Genomic DNA, 25,097 nt, shown 5'->3' with positions numbered 1-25,097 from the left:
CGTCGCGTCGGTCGCAGTCGTCTCTGCGACAGACATGGACGTTGCGGCAGCGGCGGCGGAAGAACTGGATGGAGAGGCCTGTGGCTGCTGCTCCGTCGCAACTCCTTTGGTGCCCTCTGCTGCCATTGTCTGCGAATGCCCTAGCGAGTCGGGCGTGTCCTTGTCCGCTGCCATGTCGCCCCCCCCCCTTGCTAGACGATATGCTTACTGTTTATGTGCGTGTGTGCGTGTGTTCGCGCGTGAGGGTGTCGTTGCCTGTGTGTCGCTCGCCAGTGGAGCGATGGTGCAGCAGGCGTAGGTGAAGATTTACTACAGGTGGGGCGTCGACAACGGAGAGACACCGCACGCCGCCTAAGACCGAAAAGGAGAACACCATGGAAGGGAGAGAGGGCCCATTGAAAGCCGTGTGCTCGGAGAGAAGAGAGGCGAGCAGGACAGCCTACGCATGTATGCAATGAGCAACGGTGAACGGCGTCGAGAGGAGAGGGAGAGGGAGGGGGAGGGTGTCGGAGAAGGTGCTCATGTGCGGTGCGCCGCCCTGTCACCGGCTTGCTGTTTTGATCTTCGCCTCCTCTCTCCCTCCCTCCCTCTCTCTCTTGCTCCCGTTGTGGCCGTCACCGCCGTTGTGCGGTGCGGTGCTGCCGCTGGTGCCTTCCAACGTGCCCCATGACTCTTTTTGGTGTTCCTGTTCACTTTTGAGGTGGTCCCCGTCTCGCCTCCGCGTCCCCTCCTGACCCTTCCAGTGCAACGGGCGTTCGGGGCGGGAGAGGTGGAGGCACAAGAGGCTGCTCATCTGCGAAGCACACAATGAAGGGGGTGGTAGCTCGAAGTTGTGTGTGTGTGTGTGTGTGTAGAAGAAGCACCGCCGCCTTCCTGTCCACTGTACTGTATTGTGTGTCCCGCACAGCGATGGAAAGAGGCGCACACATACACAGGAACGAGTAGGACGCTGCCTTTGTCCCGTGATATCCGACACATCCCCCATCGAGTGCATCAGTGTCGCCCCTCCTGGCTCGACCTGCCATCAGCCATATTGTCCATGACTGCAGCACCCTTCTCCGCATCACCGTCTTCCATCGCTGCAGGCATGGAACAATCCACGGTCTGCCACTCGTTGACGGTAACCGGTGATGATGCAGCCGATGTGACGTGCGACACCGCCGCTCCCGCGTTGAATGCCTCACACAACCACCTCACCACCTGAATCGTGTTGAGGTCCTCGCCGTCGCAGTACGGGTTCGTCATTGGGAACTCGCCATAGTACGCAGCGAAGTTGTGCTCGACAGTTGCGACGATCTGCTGATAGTGGCGACACGGGTACGCCTTCATCAGTGAGTAGCAGTGCGCCTGCCAGTAGGTCACCGGAGGCAGCACCGCCTGCCACCGCTGGCCGCTCGCCTCGTACATCGCCGCCATCGCCGCGTTAGTACTCATCAAGGCCGAGTAGCGAGCATAGTCGAAGGCACACTTCTCCAAGATGCGCGCTGCCACGTTCATGCTGCGGGTGCATTGCGCGAGGAAGAGCTCCTCGTCGTACCCGAGGGAGATACGAAGTCGATTGCGTAGGCGCCAGTCCGGCTCTTGGTTGACGTCCGCGCCGGTCTCCAGTGCATAGGGAAGGTCCCTCTTCGCGGCGCCGAGGGCGAGCTGGATCAAGCTGCGATCACGGAAGATGACGTCGACACGGCGGGTGTGGGGCACCACGTCGCAAATGCCTAGCACCGCCTGCAGTCCACGCGCCAGCTCGCCGACGCCAGCCTTGGCGGCTGCATCGTCACCGATGCCTCCACCGCTGTGCCGCGCCCCTGCGCGCGTGAGCTCCTCTGGATCCGTGCGAGCGTCGTTCACAAGCATGTCGCACTGGAAAGCATGCTGTGCCTTCACGAACGCCGCCAGCTGCGCATCGGGGCCGAGAAGCTTGCGAATGGCGTCGTGGACGACGAGATAATGGTTGCGTGGGATGTGCGGCATGACTTCAGATACGGCGTGACGAGTGATACGTATATGTCCGTGTGCGTGTGCGTAAGCGGCCGCGTACGCACACGCTCAGAGAGAGAGAGAGAGAGGCGGGTGCTGTTACTGTTGCCCTCGGGGGTCGTACCCCTCCTCTGGTCTCCACCTGTCTCCCCAGTTTGCTGGTTGGCGGGGCCTGTGTGGGTGGGTGTCTCGGGCCCATCAAGTGGCGAAACTAACGCTATACGGGCGTCGTGGCAGCCATCAAGGAGTCAAAGCAGAGAGATGAGGTGGACAGAGGCGCGTGGGTGGCGCAGAAGCCTTTCAGCAGTAGCACCGCCGCAGCGTGGGAGGGCAGGACAAAAATGATAAGAGGCGCCACGCTGTCGCTCCCCCCCCTCACGTCTGGCACTGCAATCACAGCAACACACGCACGCACGCACCCGCATACGCAGTGAGCGACCCAACACATCCCGCTACACCGCGCGGGTCCGTCTTGTCTTGCTTTGCACTGCCTCCGCTCCGCAACGGAACGCAGCAGCACAGACTCGAGAGGGAGGAAGTGTCACTGCACCGTGTGTGTGTGTGTGTGTACGTGTGGGTGTGCGTGTGTGTAGTTTCGCAGGTCTGCATGCCACCGACACTTCGCAACAAGCCCCACTCTTCCTCCTCCTCCCGCATCTCTGCTTGCACGGCTGTTCGCTTAGCGACACGTCTTGTCCTTGTTCTATGAGCTCTGAGAAGAAGTAAGCGAAAGCATCGCACACAGAAAGTGGTGTGTGCTTGAAGACTTCTAAGGCACGCGTCTGTTGGGTGCATGTGCATGCGCATGTCTACAGCGCCTGAGGCTCCCCCTTCTCCTCCTCCTCGCCTCGCCTCACCCTCTCTCTCTTCACCCGTGATCCAATCCACGCAGTCCCCACAGTGCCCTGCGGCATACACACGCACCCACGTACACAGAGAGAGAGAGAGAGAGAGGCTGCGTGATGAGAGGAGGAGGGCAGGAGGCGCACAGGCACGCTATCACTCACCGACGCGGCCGGCGATGCCGCAGGCCACCAAATCATTCAATTCCTCAACGCTCTGCAGCACCACGTTGTGCTCATTCGCGAGGAAGAGGATGGAAAAGAAGAAAAAGGCAGGCGAAAGCGTGTTGGTAGACGACACACCTGAGATATGTGGCAGGACGGAGCGGACAACGTCGCTGAACCGCGTCGGTGGCACCCCCGCCGGCGTCACAGCAGCAGCAGCGACGCTAGTGGCGGCTGACTCTGCAGCGAGGAACGGGTCTGCCACGGTGTCCTCGGTGCGGTTAGCAGACTGCGCATCTTCGCCGACGTCCGTCGTGCGGACACGCTTTCGAAGCGCGTTGAGCGCCGTCTGTGCGTGCGCCTTCACCATCGCCACCTTGCGTTTTTCCCGCAAGGTGGCGACGCCATTCTCGTCTTCCTCCGCCATCTGCGATACCGCCGCTGCGGCACCGGTGCGCAGCGTCGCGAGGTCTACGGCATTCTCCTGCTGGTTCGCCGCCAGACGCCCCTGCAGCGCCTCCCACATGAGCTGCCGGAGCTTCACCACGTCCACCTGGTTCGGTAGGGTTGCCTCGGGTGGGCTCAGCACCTTCAGCAGCTCCAGAGGGTCGGCAAGAAGGGCATGAGTGCTGGTGCCGCTGCCACGCGTCGAGGAGTCGCCAGAGGCCGTCGCGGATGTCGCAGCAGCCGCAGCCAGCTCCATCTCCGCGATGAGGCGCGCATCTGCAGAACTGCGGAAGCCGCCCTGCACGTAGCGGCTCTCCTCCTCCTCGTCGCTGTCGTTGTCGTCGGGGCCGTAGAGCTCAGCGTAGTCAGCATAGTCGCCGCCGGCCTCACCGCCATCCTGAGCCTCTACCTCCGCCCCGCCAGGGAAGAACTCGACTGGCATGTTGTCGTCGCCGTACCGGGCACCGACACCGCCGTAGCTATCCTCGTCCAGAGCGTCGGCGCTGAAGTAGTCGCCGGTGCGTGTTGCCAGAGCAAGGTGGCTGCTGCGGTCCCCAGCGATGCCGCTGCTGCTGCCGCCCCCCGCCATCACGGATGACGACGACGGCCCTTCGTTGTTGCGCGCGCCGGCGGTGCTGTCGACGAGGTGACCGGTCGCGGATTTGCGCAGAAGGTTCCAGTGCGTCAGCGAGGTGCTGAAGGGCTGGAAGTAGTCCTGCGTGTGCACCGGGAACGGCATGTACGACGGGATCGTCTTCCCTCGGATCGGCGCTTCAGGCAGCAGCAGCCCCGCCTGCTCCGCCTTGCTGCGCTGCACAGCGCCCTGCGTGTAGAGCAGCACCTCCTGCGCGGCATTCCTCGCGAAGAGGAGCTGCTTGCCGAGCGGGGTGATATTGCGCGCGGCGGTGGTCGCCTGACGCAGCGCACTGTCATCGAGGAGCAGCTTCGACTCCGTCGCGAACGTGGCTGTCGCAGAGGCGACGCTGCTGGCGCCAGCCCCCCGGCCACAGCTCGGCGACTGTGGCAACTGAAACACCACGGTGCGTTCCTTGCGCACGCGCCTTGTCGGCGGCTGCAGCTGAGCTCCGACTGGGCTGCTGCGGTTGCTTCCTCGGTCGCCCCCGTCCCTGTTTCGGGCGGCGTCGTCGCCGCCAGCGCCTTTTGGCGACTGTGCGAAGCGATGCTCGCGGTGCAGCCGAGACAGTGCCGAAAGCCCTTGCACGCCTGCCAGCGGGTTCGCAGAGACCTCACTCAGCGGGCACCAAGACGTCGGGTCCTCTGCCTCAAGAGCCAGCTGGGTGTGGCCGTGGAAGAGAGTGTCCAGCAGCTCCATCTCCGCAGCGCCTGACACAAGACGGCGGGCCTCGGCGCCGCGGTCGGCACCTTCACTGTCCGTGCGGGCACTGGTGTCTGCCTTGTTGTTGTAGTACCTGCTGTCGGTGTCGTCGTCGTCGCCGACGCCGCCCCAATTATCGAAGTCGGCGTTATCGCCATCGACACCGTCGTCGTTGCCGTTGCCGCGGGTGGCAAACCCGCCCTCAGCCTCCTGCTCCTGCTGGCTGTCGTAGGCACTCATTGCTGCATCATCGAAACCAGCGGCGGTCGCCGTCCTGTCACTGTGAGACGTGATGCGACTTCGGCTCTCTCTGTTTGCCTCAGCGGTGGCGCCGCTGCCGTTGTAGCCCTCACGTGCGTCGGACTTGAGCGACACGCGGGCAAGGTTACTCAAGTCCTGCCTCGGCGGCGAGGCGTGTGGGAGGAGCAGCAGCGGGTCGATGGCGCTTGCTTGACTGCCACGCGCGTCGCCGGCAGAACTGACTCCGCCGGCGCTGTCACGCGCCTGTGGGAAGGACTCGGAGCCGCGGGTGCTCCTCAGCTGGCCAGTAAGCGGCACAGCTGTCGTCACGCCGTGGTACGGGGGCAAATCAGCGACGGTCTCGTAGACGGCTGTGTCGAGCTCAACGGAGGCGTGCTGCGACACGCGCGAGGGCGTGACCGTCCCCGCCTGAGCTTCCTGGCCTTCCGCACCACTGCCCCCCGACGGCGATGGCGCGCTGGTGCCGGAGATGCAGCGGCTACCCTGCCGGCTGCAACCGTCGACGGCATCCGAAACAGGCATGACGGAGTAGTCAACGTCTAAGATGATGTTGCCGGCCCGGCCCATCGGCGCATTGTTCATGAGAAGACCCTGCGCGTTGCCTTGATCGAACTTCGAGGTGATCGCGCGGAACTGCGCGTTGACGTGGGTCTGCGTGAGCGCCGTGCGGCTCTTGCTGTCGAGGTTGATCTCCGCAGCCTCCATTGCCAGAGTACGTGTGGCAGCGGCAGCCGCAGTGGCGGCCGCCACGCTACGCGAGCGGCTCTTCGCGCGCTGCTGCTCCTCCCCCTCCTCGCCGTCTCCACCTTCCCCGTCGTCTCTGTCGCCGGTCGGCGGTTTGCCTGGCGTGTCATCGTTGCGTAGCAGGCGCTGCACCATCTGGTTGCTCCGCTGATACGTGCTGTCCACGCGGCTCGTCCACACCTTCGAGCAGCCCTCCACAACCGTCGCCGCCTTAGCGAAGCCAGCGTAGTCGTCCGTCGACGCGTTGTCCAGCGTCGTCTCGATGGTGTGCGTGATGCCCTCCAGTAGGTCGCTCGCCTCCTTGCTGGCCCACGCATTGCGGCTGGTGATCTTGCCCTCAATGGCCTGATTCAGGGCGACATCAAGGTCCTGCACGGTGTGAAAGCGCGGGCGCTGGCGCGGCAGTCGGGTCTGACCAGGATACAGCTGCTGCTGCTGCTGCTGCTGCGTCAGCTGAGTGGGCTGAGGAGAGCCATTGACGGCAACGGCCGTGCCTGTCTCCTCGTCGAACAGGACAGACGGCCCGGCGGCGATGGCGTCGTGTAGCGTGTGGCCGCCACCGTCGCCACCGCCGCGGCGCAGAAAACCAGCCCGCGGCGTCGGCGTGGCGTTGCTCGAGTCGACCTGGGGAGTGGTACTCGCGGCCCCGCCACAGCCGCTGCGGGGCCGCGGCTCTGGCGTGTGCATATTATCCGTGCTTGGGGAGGGGGAGAGGCGTGCACCCTTACTCTCTCGCCGGCAAAGGGTCGGCGAAGGAACAAGGCCCAGGACAGACACACACGCCGCGCCGATGCCCTCACGCGATGCGAACGCAGCAGCTCCAAGGAGGCCGGCACGGACAGAGGAAACGAGAAACCGTGCGTACGTCCTCCCGCAAGAGAGGCCTTGATGTGCGACGCGCCTGCTTTGATGTGATGGCACCCGAGAAGCTCAGCGCGCGATGCGAGGGTCTGCACAAGCACAGGCGCGCGCGCACACACACAAGCACACCCAAAGCGAAAATAGTGCTAACACCGATGAAAAAGGGGGAAAATCATCGAGCAGAGCGCCGAAGAGGGGCGGGGGCGGAGTTGGTCGATGTCCCCGCCGCCCCCACCTTCTATCTATGCTAACAGGTAGAGAAATACTCGAAGTATCAGACCAACCAAATCCATGCCCAAGTCTCCCCCTCTGTATGGATGCGCTTGCGTGTGAGCAGTGGCCGTCGATTGGCTACGACCGCACTTCAGGAACACAGGCACACACCCGCTCGCGCAAGAGCGACAGACAGAGCAGCGGTGCGCGACGAAAGGCGGGGGAGGGAAGGTGAGGAGGAGAATAAGTGGAGATGCTGTCGGTGCGCTTGGCGGGAGCAGCAAGCAGTGGGCCTTGCGTTCCTGTGCGCAGTTGCACGCTCGACAGAGAGGTGGCGGTGGAGGAGAGACGGAGGGAGTACGCACGCACACGCCACTGTGTGTATGCTTGTATGCGCACAACCTCCTCACCTCTTGCACCATCACCTCATTGACCCCTTCCTTCACTGCACGGCTGCGCCAGGGAGTGCGAGAGGGTTGCGGCATCCGCCACATCGTGGTTTGAAGATGGATAATGCGCACCACAAAGAGAGAGAGAGAGAGACGGCAGCGACAGAGATGCGCCGTGAGCATCACACACACACACACACACGCACGCACACACACACGATGACCCAAGCAACGGAAAGAAGAAGCCATACGATTGTTTGAGGAAGACGGCGAGGCCGGCGAGGAAAACCGCCGTGGCGCGTGTGTCGGCCGATGTGGGCACGGGGTGCACGCAGATCGTAAGCTGCGCCTGCTTCCGCCGCGGCCGTGGTAGTGGCGGACTCCTTTTCAGCACACGCGCACGCATACACACGGCAGAAGCAGAGACAGACATGCATGAGCAGAATCGGCCACGACCCATCCCCTCCCTCCCCCTCAGGCCCCGACTACCTGGCTACCTTCACAGCGTCTTGGGGAACTGCATCTGGTACAACTTGTGCTGCAGATCGCAGCTCTTCGAGAAGGCGAGGGTCACGCCGGCGACTCGGCTGGACCGGACGAGCAAGCGCGTTACGTTACCAGCATCGACGGAGTCGACGTAGCAGCGGCACGGCCTCTTTGTGCTGTCGATGACCTCGAACTCCACCTGGTCCTCCTGATCGAGATGCGCCGGTCGCCACTGCGCGGGCGACACAACGTTGCTTCCGACGATTTGGATGAGCGGTGCGCCCACCGGCACAGGGGACGCGCCCAGGGCCTGGCTGTAGGCCGTGCTCCCGGCGGCCGTGGAGACAAGCACGCCATCACCACGCAGCCGCCGAATGCGCTCCTGCCCGTTGACGAGGATGCGGATCAGCGCCGTCTGCCCGCTCGACCGCTCCACCCAGGCATCGTTGAACGCCAGCTCCGACAGCAACATCCGCTCGCCCGTGTCGCCCTCCTTCTCCGCCTGGCAGTATAGCATTGTCGTGAAGTGCAGCTTCAGCGGCGAGGAAAAAAGCTCCTCCAAGGTCGAGCGGTCGTTCAGCAAGTAGCCGACGTGGCCGGCGTTGACACCGTAGAAGGGGATGAAGCGTCGCCAGTTCTTGCGGACGCAGTGCATCATGTACCCATCGCCGCCGATAGGCACAATCAGGTCCGGCTCCTCGCCGTCCTGACACTGGAAGATGCGCAGCTTCTCGTACTGCTCCCGTGCAAGGAGGTTGTTGCGATCGTAGTGGAGTTCCAGACGAGGGATGAGCCCAGGAAAGGAGAGAGTGGCCGTGTCGCGTGGGGCAACGACACGGCGGATGCCAATACTGCCACCGGCGCTGCTGCCCATGCCACCGCCGACGCCACTGGTAGCACCACACACGCCGGCCGCCGCCGAGTCGCGGAACCCGGCATCGGGGCCACCCATCTGTCCCGCCGCCCCGGCGCTGCCGCCCAGTCCGGAGGCGCCGCCACCGCCACCGCTGCCGCTGCGGGCGCCGTTGCCGTAGTCGCCGCTGACGCCGACGCTGCCGTAGAGAGAGGCGGCTGTTGCCTTACGGGGGTCGCGGTAGAGGCCATGCCCCTCAACGTACCGCTGCACGCAATCAGTTAAGATGAAAGAGGGGTGGATCTCCTGCTCCCAAAGCGCCTGTCGCACATCCGCGCCGGTGCTCCGCGTGATGGGGTGGACCTCCACCATTGGCGCGTCCAACCACGCGCTGAGGTCCATGAACGCGTTGCAGCTGCTGCTATTGCGGTCGCCGCTCTCGTAGCTGTGGCTGCTGCCGTCGTGTTGGTCGGACGGCATCGCAGCCGCACAGGACTGCGGCTCTGCCCTGGGCTTCAGCATCGGATGCGGCGACGAAAAGAAGTGCGATGAGTCCGTGGCGAATGTGGCGCCCACCACGCCGGCTTCTGTGGCCGCGGACGCGGCGTTCGCGCTAGTCCCAGCGCTCACGGAGGCATACGCGCGCGGCGGGTAGAGCTCGTCGATCAGCTGGCGCACGGTGCGGTTGCGGCGTCGCGCCGGGTAGTGTTCTTCGTGGCGAGCATCCTCGGCGCCGAAAGGACCGGCAGCGCAGTGGGCGGCAAGACGAGCCGTGATGCTGGCGCGCGTCTTCGATACCCGGCCGCCCGATGCTGGGCTCGACTTCGCCACTGCGACCCCGTCAGGGGAGTTCCCGCCTGCAGCAGCCGCGGCAGCACCCGTGGTGACGCCACCCGTGGTGATCATGGAAACCGCGGTGGCGGCGGCGGCGCTGGCCGGCCTCAGCATGCGCTTCAGCTCCGCACGCACCTCCTCGATCTCGCGCGTTAGAAAGCGCTTGCGCGTGTCTTCGTCGGCGGCCTCGCGACCCTCCGGCGAGGTGGGTACGGCGGGCGCAGTGCCTGCTCTCGTGGCTGTAGACGCCGTATCAGCCGCTGACTTGGTCACAGAGAGCTGCCTCCTCTCTGTGTTCGTTTTCGAGCCTGCTCGAGGGACCCCGACCCCGACTCCCTCGTCCGCCGGAGTGTCCTCCATGAGCGCAAAGCCGTCGTCAGACACCACCGTGTCCATTTTCTGCGACTGCTGATCATTCTCACCGGAACGGTCGCCCGTCTCGAAGACGTCACCGGCTTCGTGGACCTCGGCAGCGGCGGTAGAAGCGTCTCTGACGCGGCGGCGCTGGTGCCTCTCCCGCGCGTGGTCCGCCGTCGTCACCCCTTCCTCCTCCATCCACTCGGGCGGAGCCGCAGATGATGCAGTGCCGCCGCCGAGCCAGCTGCTGCTAGTGGAGCTCCAGTACGAGCGGCTCACCTCGACCTCGTCATCGCCGCGGCCGCCAGGCGTGTTCCACCAGCGACCCTTGGCGCAGTTCACGTAGCTCACCCCCGGCTCCCCGTGCACCGACGAGGACTCCCGCCACGGGAGTCCCGCTTTCAGGCCTGTCGCGCGGCCTCCAGCGGTGGAGATAGAGACCGAGCTGGAGGCCGTGGAGGCTGTCCGCGTCGTGGTGTCGACGCCGCGCAGCAGCGGCGAGCGGGCCTGCACCTTCGCGTACTCCGGCTGTAGCGACGAAGAGGTCGCCTCGGTGCCGCTCTCTGGCACGTCTTCGTCGAGCTTACGTCGCGGCGACGGCACGTTGGGAACGTTGTCGAAGTAGTCCGACTCCAGATCCACCACCGAGGCACTCTCGTAGCGCCTCTCCGCATCGACGCCGTCTGCTGTCGCCGTCGGCATGGGCGTCGCGTTGCGTCGGCGGTACTTGGATGCAGCTTTCATAAAGCGCTGTGCACGCCGGTAGTAGTCCGCCTCCTCCGGACTGCGCATGTACTGGCCCATCGGCGAGTGATACTGTCGTGACGTGAGCCGCGACACGCTGCCCACCGGCCGCTGTCGCTCCAGCGCCTTCGGTGGGTAGCTCTGCGTCTGCAGAAGCAGCATCGGCACCGTCGACTTGAAGTCGGCGAAGTGGCTCCAGTTGAGCACCTCGTACGCGTCATGCAGCCAGTGGACCAGCACGCTGTTGGGGTAGCGGCAGATGAGCTCGTATACGATGGGCATCGACTCGTCTGGGTGCTCCAGCGCGGTGAAGTCGACGTGCACGCGGGCCAAGCCGCGCGCCGCAAGTACCGCCAGCGCCGCGAGGTGCGTCGATTGACGCAGGCTGACAGGGTATCGGGTGTTGGGGATAAGGATGATGTAGTCAAAGGGCGCCAGCTGACTGTCCTCGCGCAGGCTCGTTGCGAACGCCTCCATGTACCAGTACGGCGACGAGGTGCCGCAGGAGATGGGGTCAAAGTCGTTGACGCTGGAGATGCCAGAGGACGACGCGGTGTCGGTCGACGGCGTTGGTGCTGTCGCACTCGCGAAATGAATGCCCTGCTGCCATTCGCCACCAGACTCGGTCTGTGCCACCGGTGACGGTGGCAATGACGTACTCATGGTCCCCTCAGTGGAGCAATCGAACATGTTCAGCCCCCGCGCAGTGACGCCGGACTGGATCGCCTTCGCATGAGAAGGAGCCGCGGCGGCGGATAAGAACCCGGGAGAAACACAAGGCGACTGCGGAGGGAAGGGAGAAGACGACGCGGCCACCGCTGCCGCCGACTTGGCAGCAGTAGAAATGCTCGACGATGGCGAAGCGAGGTTTGATGCTGTAGAGGAGGGCATCGACGGCCCAGCGGCGAGATCTGGCGCGCCGAGCAGCAGCCGGAACAGCTCGCGATGTTGCTTCGTTGGCGGGTCCAGATGCAGCGGGAAAAGTGCGACACGTGCAAGCGACGGCACGTGATACGGGTCACCGCTGGTGCACAGCGCCACCTGCATTCGGCGCATTGGCGCGTCTCGCTCAGCCGGCGGCTTTCGATGCGGGAGGGGAGGGGGGAAGGGGAGGGGAACAGCGGTGACGGTAACGTGTCAGTGGTGCTCCGCGCGAAATACCGCGTGACCAACACACGAGGAAAAGGGCAAGCACCCACACCCACACTCACCCACAGAGAGAGAGAGAGAGAGACGGCGAGAGGCGAGGAGAGAAGCGGCAGGTTGGTCGTGGTGGGACACACCCTTCGCTATCCTGAAAGTCGGCAGCAGATCTTCCTCTGGATTCTTGCCCCTCTCCCATACACGAGCAGACACACAGTGGCGCCCTACAAGAGCAACAGTAGTACCAACACAATGGCACACAGCAGCGATGATTGCTATGGCTGCGATGATAAGAAGTAGCAGCAGCCTACAGGAAGGAGAGGAGAAGAGGAGTTGACTAAGAAATACCCACACACGCACACACAACGACACAGAGAGAAGGAAGAGGAGGAGGAGGAGGGGGGAGAGAGCTGCTCCGATTGCTGCGCAAGACATGTATATACGTATACATATACGTGTGGGGAGTGTGGGGGGTGTGGGGATATCAGTGAGCGAGTAGGTAGGCACAACGAATGATGCCAAAAAGAACGACAAGGGGAGCGCTGCGAAGCGTCACGCCGTTCACACGCGTGTTGCACGCGTTACGCGTGTGAACGGCAAGACGACCGAGTTGGGGTTCTCGACCCTCACACACACACACACACACACACACACACACAAGGGAGGGAAGAAGAGATGTGCCCACACACGCGCACGCACACACTGCAGCAGATGGTGGTGGTGCCAGCGAAGAAGATGGAGAGACAAGGCAAAAGAGGCGTGCGCACACAGGGCGAGGGAGGAAGGAAAGCTACAGAAGAAGGAAAGCACGGAATGTGCAAGGCAGCTGTGTGCGTGTGTGTATGGGGGGCGTGTGAAAGGGCGAGAGGGAACGGAGAGAGGAGAGCGGAGGAAGAGATAGATAGGTGTGCACCAGTCGGTCGCCGTCTGTCTGTGTGCAGCAGAAAAGGATTCGAATACAAGAGGCGCAACGAGTCTCATCCATTGAACAGCCACCATCGCCACCCCGCCTGCACGTGTCGCGGTTGCGGTTGTGGCAAGGAGAAGACGACGATGACGCGGGTCGCACAGGTTCCTGGTAGACCTGCGCGCGCGCTTGGCAGTGTGCCGTCACCGGCTCTCTGACCTCTCTTCCTCCCACCTTGCGTGGCCTCCGCTCTTACCCTCCACCTTCTTCGTATGTGTGGAAGAGCTGCGGCAACTGCCGATGCGCGAAGGCGCCGGAGACGGGCTGACCGACACGCCGAGAAAGGTGGAGGCGCGCGGAAGAGAAACGAACAAGAAGGCCAAGGGTATCCCCCATGCGGAAGCTGCCGTCTGTTTCACGCAGCGGCGTGCAAGCGTGTTCGGCTGGCGAGCCTCCGTCTTGTCCATTACTTTGTTCTAGCGGAAGAGAGATGCAGGTGTACAAGGCAGTGATGGCCCTCCCCACCCCACCCAACCCCACCCCTCGGTGCGTATGTATGTGCTTGCCATCCGTCACCTACACACACACAATGCACAGATGCACACTTCTTTCGTGTCTTCTCGGGCTCGCTCGCTCTGCCAACAGTATACCTCGCCCGGCGCACGAACACAACCGCACCAGTCTCTCGCCTAAAGCTCTGCGTACCAGCTTTGCTCCATCACACACGCACGAGGAGACGCAGAATGGAGAGAGCCGGTGTGCAACCAGGGCGTACGAGCGCGACGGGAACGGGGGCTTTGGACGAATAAAACGACTCCAACACGTGAGATCGGGGAGAGAGAGAGACGCGTGTCGGGCGGCGGAGGGGCTGGAGGCACGTGCGGAGCGAGTGTGGGTGGGGGGGGGGGGGGGGGGAAGAGAGAGGCCCACAAGGGCGCTGAGGCGTCGTGACAGTGTCAAGGATTGGAGAAGAAGGATGGGGGAAGGGGGGCATCAGAAAGACAGAAAGAGACACACACAGAGAGAGAAAGAGATCGCAGAACAAGACAACCGCAGCAGAGAGGTGTAGTGGTATAGACGCAGGTGCAAAACACACGGAGAGAGAGGATGGGGTGGGGTGGATGGGGTAGTTAGCAGACATCCACAAACACGCCTGTATGCAAGCGCATGAACAGGCAACGTCGTGACGTGTATAGCTGTGCGCTTCACGTACCCGGAAAAAGAACGCTAGGTCGAGGCGGAAGAAGAGACACACACACACGCCTGTGGGGGCTGCAGAAGCTGCGCCAGAGAGGAGACAAGGGAGAGCATGGTGCCGTGAGCGTCTCCGTCCATGCCTGTGCGGCACCCCTCCCGCCAACGCACACAAACCGTACGCACCACTACGCACCCTCCAGCCCAGCTCTCCCCACCTCACCTTCTCACGCGCGCTCTCGCCCCCCCCGTCATGTGCTGATGAAAGCCTCACTCAGCCCCGATAGGCTCGAGGCGCACGATTGCGCACCTGTGCAGATGCGCGATCCAGAAGCCCTGCGGATCGCCGTCGCGCACAAAGGCAGACTGCCCGGCCCCGCCCCGCCCTCCGCCAGCTCCGTGGCCAAAGGCGTACGACTTTTCAAGGCGCAAGCCGCCGGCAAGTCGATCCCGTGGCTGTATTGCCTTCCGCATCAGCTTCGGGAACTCCTCTGTGCCCATCATGTCGACTTTGAGGTTTTGGTAGCGGGCAGCTTCCTCGACGCTCGGCAACACGTTTTGTACGCCCTCCATCGGAATCCCATGCTCACGCGTCGTGCGGAAGCTCACCAGTGGCACGTGATGGCTGCGCAGGGGATGGTGAGGCTTCTGCCGCGTCGCCGTGTAACGTTTCGTGTTGCACGGAGCCTTTTCACCGCAACCATGGAGGCAGCAGCAGCAGCAGCAGGCGATGGAGGTCTTGCGCGCACGTGGGGCGGTGGCGCCGTCGGCTCCCAACGCCGCTCCCCCGCCGCCGTTTCCCGTGCCGTCCTTGTCCTCCGTCACAGCGCTGTCGCTGTGGCGCAATGGTGACGAGCTGGGCACAACGCGGAACGCCAGACGGCTCGGGTAGGTCGGGCTGCCCTCTTCGCGGCGTCGCGGCGCCTCCTCTGGCGGCAGCGGCACCGCTATCGGGACCGTGTGGATCGTGTCCAACACATTGAGCGCCAACCCACCGCGATCGCCGCCCTCCTTGCTCGCGTCCACGGTCGTGTCGCAGTCCACCGGTGCCCATGGGTGGTGCACCAGCTCTTCCTCAGAGACGTTGCAAGGCTTCACCCTGGCGACGTTCGCGGTGCGGTTGGAGACGGGTGCGAGTGCCGCTTGCAGCATCAGCGACTGCGGCGCACGCACGAGCCCGTCGGTGCCGTCCACAGTGACACTGCTGGCGGTGGTGGGCGCCGTGAAAGTGGAGGCTGTCCGCTGCGCCAGCGTCTCCCCTACCCCCGTGTTATTGTGGTCGGCGACGACGACGCCACTGGCACCTTTGGTAGTTTTGTGCCCAACGGCCTCGGATCTGGAGGCAGCGGGGCGGGTCACTGCGCGCCTGGGCGGTGCTGAGGAGTGCGAGTACGCCGACGATGTTGTCAGCACATCTGAGAATGTATTTGTGGACGACGAGTCGACGGCTGAGGTGGAGCTGGCTGTCGTGGCTGCGGTGGTCTTCGCCCCGGACCGAGAGGCCAACACGGACGACACGGAGCGGTAGGAGCCGGATCCTTCGGAGTAGTAAGAGTTGCTATCATTGACGCTGCTGGTGCCGCCATCACTCGGCTCGCTGAAGGCACGAGACGACGAGGATGATACGCTCGAGTAGCGGCGATGAGCGGGCATGGCGGAGAGCTGCCGCTTAATCGCGAGCCGCACCCTATACGTTTTTTTTTATAGGCAGCCAGCGTACTCTTCAGTGTGTGTGTGTGTGTGTGTGTGTGTGTATGTGTGTGTGTGTGTGTATGTGTGTGTGTGTGTGTGTGTGATTGGCGTTGCGGATGGACAGGGACGGGAGAATGCGAACGAAGAAAGGCAGCCCAAGAGAGCTTACACGAGCATGTCGTGCGCGTGTGTGCTCTGCTTTTCGTTCTCGCGGAAATGGGTGAGACCCAGGGCCTCCTCCCCCGAAACGACACGATGTGCGTCTGCCGCTGTGGTATTTGCCTCCACTGCCCGCAGGACGCACAGACGCACAAACAAACGGTGACAGAGGCGGGGGAGCGGCCACACACAAGTACGCATTCTCACACGCGATGCACGGCGCTGTGTGTACGCACACGCACTAGAGTACGTTCTGTTTTTTTGTGTTTATTGCCACGAAAGAAGTGCGTTGCAGCAGGTCTAGTCATCGCGGAGCCCGACACGACGCGTGCAGAGGAGCTCTATGCGGAGGGAAGGTGCCGTGACCGTTGCGAGTCGGCAGAAGAACGAGAAGAGGGGCAGAGAGAAAGGGAGAGGGTGGTGAAGAAAGACAGGGCGTCTGCGACAGTCACGCATACCCTCCCATGCACATGCGGAATACGCTGTAAGGTGTGTGGGGGAGCGGGGGAAGAGAAGAGGTGAGAGGGACATGCGCGGAGGCGATCCGCAGCTGCGCACTCGCGCCCGCACAGGACACCCTCACCACAGCATGCGTTCGCACATACACCAAGAGAAAGACGACGACGCCCTGGGAAATTCAACGCTCCGTTGGCGAAGAGCAGGAGGAGGACGTGTTGCCGAAGGTAGGGCGGACAGAGGCGCCACTACGCCACAGTCCACAGCCATCCACCCTCCCACCACCGGCGAACCACCACCAAAAACCAGCTTCGTCGACCCCTGCCGCTGTCGCACTCTTGTGCGCATATCTTTGCCGCTGCTGTTGCTCTTGATTGACAGGTTGAGCGCGGCACCGGCACACACACACACACACGCATGCGCAGAGAGAAACGTCGCGTCTATGCGCACGTCGGTGTGGGTAGTCTAAGGCGACGCGAGAGAGGCAGCCAGCCAGAGATAGAGCGAACCAGAGACGCACTGACCAGTGGCCCCTCTCAAGTCGGCGCGCACGAAAGATGTACATGAGACCATCCTCCTTCATCGGCACACGTCGCGCACACTCGTTGCGGGTGGAGGTGGCAAGCGGTGCTGATACATGAAATGCGAAGAGGACCACGCAAACAGAAGATAAGGAGATGAACGGAGAAGGGAGGGCGGCGTGGGCGGAAGGCGATGCCGACACACACGCACGCACACGCATGGACAGCCCCCATACCCACCCCACACGCCCCCCTCCGCCCCTTGCTTTTCCACTTGAACGATCCGAAGAAAAGACAAACCGAATAAACGGCTACTGTACATCCAACACAGAGAGAGAGATACAGGCACAGACACTAGCGGCAATGTTCTGGTATACACACAGACAGGCAGAACAACGATGATACGGGGGGAGGGGAGGGGGGGAGCAGCCGGAGGGTCCGCACGAAGGCCGATGCGTCCAAGGCCCGTCGAACACAGAAGACACCACACTGAGGAAGAAAAACAGTCGACCCGACCGGCCATCGTGCGCCCCCCCCCCCACACACACACAGAGAGGGGGGAGGGGGGAAGGATAGACGCAGACGGGCACGTGCGATGATGGCGATGCCACTAATGTGTGCTGCACAAAAAGGCAAAGACAAGACGGCTTGGCGTCCCTCGACGCTTAGCACCACCCCGCCACAGTAGTGGCACCTGAGAAGCGCAGCAAGCAAGCAAGTCCAAAAAAAAGGGTGAAGGGCGTTCGTCCACCCACACTGTGCTCGATGCGCGGCAACGCAGACACACACACACACACACACACAAAAACTCAGTTGCTCGCCATCCGTGATGTCTCCGCCAGCGTGTTCCTCTTTGGCGTCGCAGACGACGACGGCGCATCGGTGGAGACGGAGGTGTGGTGGCGCACATCCATCGCGCCGCCTTCGCACCCATGGCCGTCCTCACCCTCAGCGTCATTGTCCTCCTCGCTGCCGCTGCTGCTGTACGTCAGCGTAGGCAGCACTGGGCGAGGTGCTGGATCCGTCTGTGTCGTTGAAGCCGCAGCGCCGGTGCCGGCGACACTAGCGCCACCGCCTACGCCATCCTCAGTCACGCCCAGCGTTGTTGCAATGGTATAGTACGCCGGTCGGCCGAATACACGCGGGCCGCGGTGTACGTAGTGTGGGTCAGCGGTAACCCACATGCCCCGGAACAGCTCGTGGGTGCCCGCGCTCGGGTCGCCGGCGTCGTGCCAAGCGGACTGCGCCGTCGCCGGCGTGGGCATCGTCCCGCAGTGCTCCGCAGACTTCGCTACTGCCTCTGACGGGACCTCGAGCGGGTAGTAGGTCGTCGTCGTGGCCACGCCGCTCGACGGCGTGGCCAGCAGAAGCATTTTCGACTGCTGCACATGTGCGGTGGCCGCAGCGCCACTGTGGGCAACACCCGCTGAAGGAGAGACAGACCTAGACTCATGCGGTGCTGACGGAGTAATTGTCGACGGCCGCTGCGGCTGATGCTGCGTGAAGACAGATGTGACGGTGGGCTTGCTGGACCTGTCGCTGAATATGCCACTGGCGTACCCAAGAGGCACGGCACCAGCAGCACCTGCATAGCCTTCATTAGACTCTGCTAAGGCGGCGGCAGTAGCGGCAGCACCACCAGCAGCGGCGCCCATATCGATAGGTGGCAGCGTCTTGGACACCGGTGGCCGAGTTGGCTGCGGTGCAGGAGGCGCTGCAGCTGCACTTACCACGTTGTCATGCGGGTAGCTACGCGAGGAGCTCGGGTGCGGGGCCATCTGAAAGTGGTGGTTTCCTGTTCTCCGGGACTTGTTCCGCTTGCCTCCACCCTTCTCCGTTGCTGCTGTGGCTGGCGGGTGCTGCTGCTGCTGCCGCTGCCGCTGCGGCGATGTGCGCCCTGTTGCACCGCTGCGGCTTCTAGTGGTGTGACTGTGTTGGCCCCTGTCGCGGCCTTGGCGGCTCGAGTCGGCGGCGGACATGGCACGTCCAGGGGCGGCGGCAAAGCCGTCGTACTGGTTGACTGTCATACGCACGCTGCCCGAAAAGGAGAGCGGGGCCGACTCCGCGTACTGCCCTGACGGTGGTGGGGAGTAGAAAAGAGGGTGCGGATTGCCGTACACGGCGCTAGCGTGACATAGGGTGCTACTGAGTGGTATGCTGCGCATCAGCTGCGATATGCCACTCTGCTCCTTGGGCTGCTTCTTGCTGCCGGAGCGGCTGCGGTTGCGGCTACCAGTCGCAGCGGCGGTGTTGCCACGACCGCTGTTCGAGCCACACATGCGCTGCTGCTTCTGGTATGGCTCGGAGGCGGCGCCGGGGTATGGGGTGCTGTCCACCCGCTCCACCACCTTCTGCCCGCCTGTAACCTCGCCGCGAAACGTAATGGTCAGCTGCTGCCTCTGTTGCTGCAGGGTGCCGTGGCGGGTGCGGCCCGGCATCACCTCGATCTGCCTCTCCTCCCACTCTTGCTCCCGCGGGTCCACCGGCGGCAGCGGCGCACGCAGCAGCGAGCGGTGCTGCTTGAAGGCACCGTGATAGCGCAAGGCTCGCCGCACCGCGCGGAATGTCTCGACGACTGCCTTCGACATGGGATGCTGCATTCCGAGCAGCTCCTGCGTCGCCCGCATCGCGTTTTGGAAGAGGGACAGCGCGTTCGTATATTCACTCATGTCCTTGGTGCCGCGAGCTGTGTTGATCTGCGCAACTGCCAAGTTGTTCCACGCGGCACCCCACAGCGCCTCGTTCTGCGAGTCCGCAATCTTCGGCGCCGCAGCGGCCTCGAGCAGCAGGTCCGTCGTTGACGTGTCTCCGTCCTTTGCGCCGTCCATCGCGCCGCCACCGCTGCCGTGCCACGGAAGACTGCTGCCGCCGAGAAGGGCGGTCGCGGTAGCATTCAGTCGACGATTACGCCGTCGCTGCAGCGCCAACGAGCGCAGCAGGTCGATCGTCTCCAGCGCGGCCGCTGTTGCCTTGTCAAACATGCGCAACGCATTGTACGCAGCGCACATATTGAGAGCGATGGAGGGCGAGGCCATGCCGTTGTTCTCCTCCAGCTGCCGAGCAGCCTCAAAGTGACTAAGCGCCTGCCGTGGCTGGCCGCGATTGCACTCCACAACACCCATGTTATTGAGGGTCGTGGTCTTCAGCTCATCAAGCAACGGCACCGGGAAATCCTGCGCGGAAGTCTCGTCGACTCGCATGTAGGCCTCACTCAGGATCCTCATGGGCTCCTCCGAGGCAGCGGTGACGTTGGGGGTGGAGTTGGCGACGGCAGCGCCGACAAGGGTAGCACCATTGGTCGCGGCAATGCCAGCGTAGCACTGCTCCATCGCCAACGTGTTCATTGCCAGTATCTCGTGCACAAAGTCCTCGGCGGCGGGGGCTAGCGGAGGCACCCCCAGCGGCGGGTTTCGCTCCTGCAACTGCCGCAGCTGTTGGGGGATGGAGTGCTCATGGTCAACCCAGTCTGCCGTGCCAGCCGCAGCGGCTGGCGCAAAGGGCAGCTGAGGCTGGGCGGCGGCTGGCGGCGAGAGTGGATTAGAGCCAACGCTGCCCTGCGGTACCGGCAATGAGCTGATGCAGCGCATCGCCGCAATGCAGGATCCGCTGGCGCTCATGCTGTGACGCAGCATGCGCTGCTGGTGCCGCTGCTGTTGGCAAGTCGATAAGTTGCTGTGGCAGGGGGAGTAAGTGTTGTCCACAGAGGCGAGCATGTCCCTCTCCGCAGCGTCCGCCGTGTCTAAGACGCTGAGCGGCGCAGTGTCGTACATGGGTTGGCCTTCGTGCAACATCACTGAGACTGCGTCTTGTATTTGTGTGTTCAAAGCGTGCGTGTCGGGGTGCGGTGACGGGTTTTTGGATGGTAAATCGAAGATTCGGCTCAGCCACGCAACGGAAATCTTCGATGGCTTCGGTGACCGCCCCTCCCCCTAACTCGAGTGCGAGCAACACGCGTGTATCTGTGCGGGTGCGTGCGTGCGTGCGTGCGTGCGGGTGTATGTGTGTGTGTGTGTGTGTGTGTGTGTGTGTGTGCGCTGGCACTGAAAAAAAAAACGAGCAAGTGTGGCGCTGTAGTTGGTGTCGATGTGCAGCGTTGGGGTATCGTACGTAAGTACGTACGAACACACAAACACACACACACACAGACGGAGACGGACAGACAACGAAGGTGACGTGATGGCAGGAGAGAATGGAGGAAGGAAAAGACAAGAGAAGCAGCGAAGGATAATGCGTTTCCGTTTTTGTACGCATCAAGGCGCAGCACCGGCAACGCCCCCCCCCCCAACACACACCGCTCTTCTCTCGCTCTGCTGCCCTACTTCAGCAGTAGATCTGGAGACGACAGCACATTCTGCGAGGCACAAGCGCGCACAGACATCCGTGATTACGATACACGAGGCATCCACCGAGCAACAACTTCGGGGGAGAAGAGAAGGAGGCTACGGCGAGAGAGAGCCCACAATGGGTAGCATTGCACACACGCATACTCCTTCACCGCCACGAGTTCAACGTCCATGAACCGCAGCCTGACGTAGTATCCCTGACTGTCAGCGGTGAGTCCTTTACTTGCTGGCTTTCACGGCTTGCAAAGACAGCGTAGACATCGAGAAGGGCGACGAGGAGGGGAGGCGAGCGGCATCACATCCGCAACAGACGTAGACAGCGAAACACAAAACTGAAGTATTGAGTAGCGCGTACAAGAGACTGAGACGGAGACGGAGGGGAGAGAGAAGGAAGAGAACACAAAAACAGAGAACACGGCACGGAGACCACACACACACACACACAGAGACACACTCATGCGCACGCGCACATAATGCTGCCATTGCATGCGTGGGTATGCGTGTCTGTGCCGGCCGTCGACAACGGATGCGAAGCATCGACACCCGCAACAGGACAGACAAGCAAGCGCGCACGCGTTGCACGCACAAGAATCTAAATTTCAAAATAAGAAAGAGTTGTACAAGTGCGAAAGGAGGGGAAGGGAAGCATGCGCACGCACACACACGATTACGCACGTCATCGCTCTCTGCATCGCTAACACGTACTACGCCCCACAGCCATTGGCTGATGTCCCTAAAACACACACACTCGCCTATTGGGTCTGACCGGAGCGACCCCCCGCGGAGAACGTGCGTTGCGGCGGCTGTTGTGGGTGCTGCGACGGTGCCGCCGTCGGGTTACTTGTGGAGCAGCACACTGTATCGCGCAGGGAATGGACACGCTGCTGCATCGCGCTCAGTCGCGAAATGCGCGAGCGTCGCTCCCGATCTACCCGCATTGTGTCCGTCGTACGTTGCGCCACGTGCGACGCCAGCTCCAAATCAGCCTCGAGACGCTTGCGCTTGCATCCAATCTGCAGCAGCTCGTGCGACATGGCGTAGCTACTCTGCACATACTGCGTGTCCTCCGCGGCCTTGCTCAACGTCGCGGCCACCTCGCCGCTCTTGAGCAAATAGAGCCTCATCTCCTTCTCGAGCTGCTGAAGCTGCTGCTGGCGGTTGTTAGCCTTGGCCTCTAGGGCGGATATCTCTAGCCGCATCTCACTAATGCGCTGGCTGCTCTGCATGTCCGTCTGAGATATTTTCTGCTGCTGGGCAGTGATGATCTCATCCAACCGCCGCACCTCCTCGAACAGCTGCGACGTGGCCTCGTACGCCGTCCGCGCCGCCTCCACCTCGGCCCGGCAGTTCGCATCCTCTCTCTCGATGGTTGCCTGCAGCTCCTTTGCGATGTCCTCCACAGCCCGCGCAATGTCCTTGCGAAGACGCGCCGTCTCCTGCAGCAGGTCATCGACACTGCCGCCAACATCGCTCACGTTGGCCTGCAGCCAGCGGGAGGTGCGCTGATAGCAGTCGTACACGCCACGGGCGTAGTGCTCCGCCATGAGCTGATCACGGCGCACCCGCAGCTGCTCCAGGTTCACCGCCGTGTCGAAGATCCATCGCGGCGCGTTCATGTGGATGAGCATAAGAACTTGGTGAATGCGACTGAGGTGGCTGGCGAAGCGCAGTGCCGTGCATGTGGACTCGTAGAGGTCGGCGCGGCCGCTGACGGTGGTGATGGAGACGAGGGTGATGTACCCCACTAGCACGGGCTCTAGCAAGGTCGTCAGCTTCGTCTCCTTGAAGTTAGGGTCGCCTCCGCTGGTGGACACACCGGCCACCCGCTCGACAGTCTCGATGAGATGCGACACCTCCTTGCACAGCGGCTCGCGGATCGCAGCGACATCGACGAAGGTCAGCGTCGCCATGGAGCGCCGCCCTGTTGTGTCCACAGGCGCGTACACGTGGAACTGGATCACACACGACGTATCCACATGCTTGCGCTCCGGGAGCAGGACCGACTTGCTGGCATCTTCGAGCAGCCGCATGCGGGGGAGCGGCACCAGCCCCAGGGGCGGCGGGAACTCGACGAGCGGGACAGGCTCGCCCGTTTCCGTCTCAAGCATCTTGCCACCGCGGGTGGTGAAGGCAGCGTAGGTCACGGTGATGCCACCAGTCGTGGCCACCTCCGACACATCCTCCCGCCCGCTGTTGGCGGTGGTCGACGACTGTGTGCCGCTGGCTGCTTCGTTTTCCTTCCCGGTGGCGTCCGGGCGATCACGATGGTTCCGCATGATGACCTTGCCGCGGGACGCCATCCGCTCCAGAAAGTCGGCTGCCGCCAGCTCGACGATGCCCAGCTCGCTGTGGTGAGGGCTGCCGTAGAGGGTCTGGCTACGACCGCTCTCAGGTGGCCCGTTCACTAGAAAGACGTAGCTCTGCCCGGATGTGCAGTTCGACACGCACGGCGCCACCACCTCCTCGTAGAAGCGCGCTGTCGTCCCACCACGGTGAACGCGGGTGACGTTGAACGGCTGCGACCACCCGCCGGCGGACTGGCTGCTCTGCGGGCTCTGCGATGAAGAAGCGGTGCGGCTGTCACCTACGCCGTCGCTGTCTGGCTGGCGAACACGCAAAGACGTGTAGCTCGACGACGTCGCCGTCCGCTCCACCGCGGACATGATCCGCACGTGGCTCTCCACGCTCTTCAAAATGTTTTTGAAGACATGTTGCTGCTGTTGGGCGGCGGTGGAACCTGGCGCGGCGGCCCCAGAACGCGATGGGGGTGGGGTGGAGGTCGAGGCTGCCTGGCTGTAGGACTTGCTGCGGCTGAAGGCGTCCATATTGACAGAGTCGCGGATGCGGCTTGCGGTTCGGTCCGCACCCGACGCCGTACACGGCTTGCCCTCCACGATAAGGCGGCGATATTCTGCTCGTATCCGACCAACGGAAACACACAGACTGACGCGCTAAGGCGTCAAGTAGACTTGCCTGATGGCGGTGTGCCTGCCTCTGTACGTGCTGATGCGTGACTCGAGTTCAGGGCGGAAGCGGAGAGACGTGGTGCGGGTGGATTTGGTGATAAACACACACACACTTACCTACGCGAGTCTCTGTAGATATAGCAGTCTAAGGGATGAGCTAACAGCAACACAATACGCGAAGGAATCCGCGAGAAAGAAACGAAGACGTCCGTGTCGGCCTCTGCATATGCATATGATCTCCTCGTCTTTCAGTGCGTGCGTCGGCTTGTGTGTGTGTGTGTGGGGGGGGGGAGGGGGCCTCTGCCCACGTTTGCCCCGTCGGCTGCAACAACGACGTTCGCAAGAGAGATCGCTCTCTCTTTTTCGGTCTTTGAGAGGTGAAAGGGGGGGGGGCGGCGCACGCCTGGACTCGTGGAGCGAGGGCCAGCAACACACGTGCCCTTCGTTCGTTGCGTCAAGACGTCACTCAATAACACACGCGGGGCCACGAGTCACAAGTGAGGTGCGTGCACGGTGCTGCCGGAGTGAGATCAACAGGACACACACACACACAAAAACAAAGAACAAAAAATTGAGCGCGCCCTGCGGAGAGGGAAAGAGAGGTCCTTTGTTCTCTGCGCGTGTGTGCGTGTGCGTGGGCAGCACAGAGGGGAAAAGAGAGAGAGAGAGAGAGGCACCAGCTTCTCCTACACGCCGTTACGGCTGCGGCAAAGCAAACACCATTCGTAGGAGACAGAGCGAAGGAGAGAACGAAAAGGAGGCGATGAAGATGGAGGACATTCCAAGAATGTGCGTGTGTGTGTGTGTGTGTATGTGCTTCTGCGCTCCCTCCCTCTCATGTCGTCGCTGACATGCACCGGCACACGCTTGAGGCGCGCGCGTGTGGTACTCGTGAGACGCGACAAGATGCGAAGGCGATGTGAGAGGCACAAAGAGGGGAAGGGAAACGGTCCCCATGGGCCGGCTTTCACCAACACCAGCGCGGTTAAACACACACACACACACACAAACGCACGCGCCCAGCCGAAGAATGATGGAGCTCACCAAAGCAATCCTTCTCTCTCTTCCAGCCCTTTACGGCCGCACCAGTCGCCGTGTCCGTGTGCGACGCTTCGGTCCTGCTGCTGCTCTTGGTAAAGAGGATGAGAATACGTCATCGTGTGAAGGGCGCAAGCGTAAAGAAGAACAAGACGGCATGAGAAGAGAG

The 25,097-nt window shown here is 62.7% G+C and overlaps 6 protein-coding genes across 6 annotated transcripts; all 6 read right to left on the bottom strand.

The window, feature by feature from the left end:
* Positions 1-993: 993 nt before the first annotated feature.
* On the bottom strand, positions 994-1,971 carry LMJF_06_0480 (conserved hypothetical protein; the record flags this gene model as incomplete). The annotated part of the gene is made up of 1 exon (XM_001680766.1): positions 994-1,971. One exon carries the CDS (start codon positions 1,969-1,971, stop codon positions 994-996), a length of 978 nt encoding a protein of 325 aa, XP_001680818.1.
* A 1,005-nt stretch (positions 1,972-2,976) lies between these two features.
* Positions 2,977-6,459, bottom strand: LMJF_06_0470 (conserved hypothetical protein; the record flags this gene model as incomplete). Its single annotated transcript, XM_001680765.1, has 1 exon — positions 2,977-6,459. The coding sequence occupies one exon, from the start codon at positions 6,457-6,459 to the stop codon at positions 2,977-2,979; it is 3,483 nt and encodes a 1,160-aa protein (XP_001680817.1).
* A 1,275-nt stretch (positions 6,460-7,734) lies between these two features.
* LMJF_06_0460 (ATP-NAD kinase-like protein) lies at positions 7,735-11,565 on the bottom strand (the record flags this gene model as incomplete). Its single annotated transcript, XM_001680764.1, has 1 exon — positions 7,735-11,565. One exon carries the CDS (start codon positions 11,563-11,565, stop codon positions 7,735-7,737), a length of 3,831 nt encoding a protein of 1,276 aa, XP_001680816.1.
* Positions 11,566-14,023: 2,458 nt separating this feature from the next.
* LMJF_06_0450 (hypothetical protein) lies at positions 14,024-15,406 on the bottom strand (the record flags this gene model as incomplete). The annotated part of the gene is made up of 1 exon (XM_001680763.1): positions 14,024-15,406. The coding sequence occupies one exon, from the start codon at positions 15,404-15,406 to the stop codon at positions 14,024-14,026; it is 1,383 nt and encodes a 460-aa protein (XP_001680815.1).
* A 1,984-nt stretch (positions 15,407-17,390) lies between these two features.
* LMJF_06_0440 (conserved hypothetical protein) lies at positions 17,391-20,372 on the bottom strand (the record flags this gene model as incomplete). The annotated part of the gene is made up of 1 exon (XM_001680762.1): positions 17,391-20,372. One exon carries the CDS (start codon positions 20,370-20,372, stop codon positions 17,391-17,393), a length of 2,982 nt encoding a protein of 993 aa, XP_001680814.1.
* Positions 20,373-21,676: 1,304 nt separating this feature from the next.
* On the bottom strand, positions 21,677-23,749 carry LMJF_06_0430 (conserved hypothetical protein; the record flags this gene model as incomplete). The annotated part of the gene is made up of 1 exon (XM_001680761.1): positions 21,677-23,749. One exon carries the CDS (start codon positions 23,747-23,749, stop codon positions 21,677-21,679), a length of 2,073 nt encoding a protein of 690 aa, XP_001680813.1.
* Positions 23,750-25,097: the final 1,348 nt, after the last annotated feature.

The sequence above is a fragment of the Leishmania major genome, chromosome 6 (genome assembly GCF_000002725.2).
Source record: "Leishmania major strain Friedlin complete genome, chromosome 6".
NCBI lineage: Eukaryota > Euglenozoa > Kinetoplastea > Trypanosomatida > Trypanosomatidae > Leishmania > Leishmania major.
Note: the sequence above shows the minus strand (reverse complement) of the source record. Positions and strands in the feature narration are given on the sequence as shown.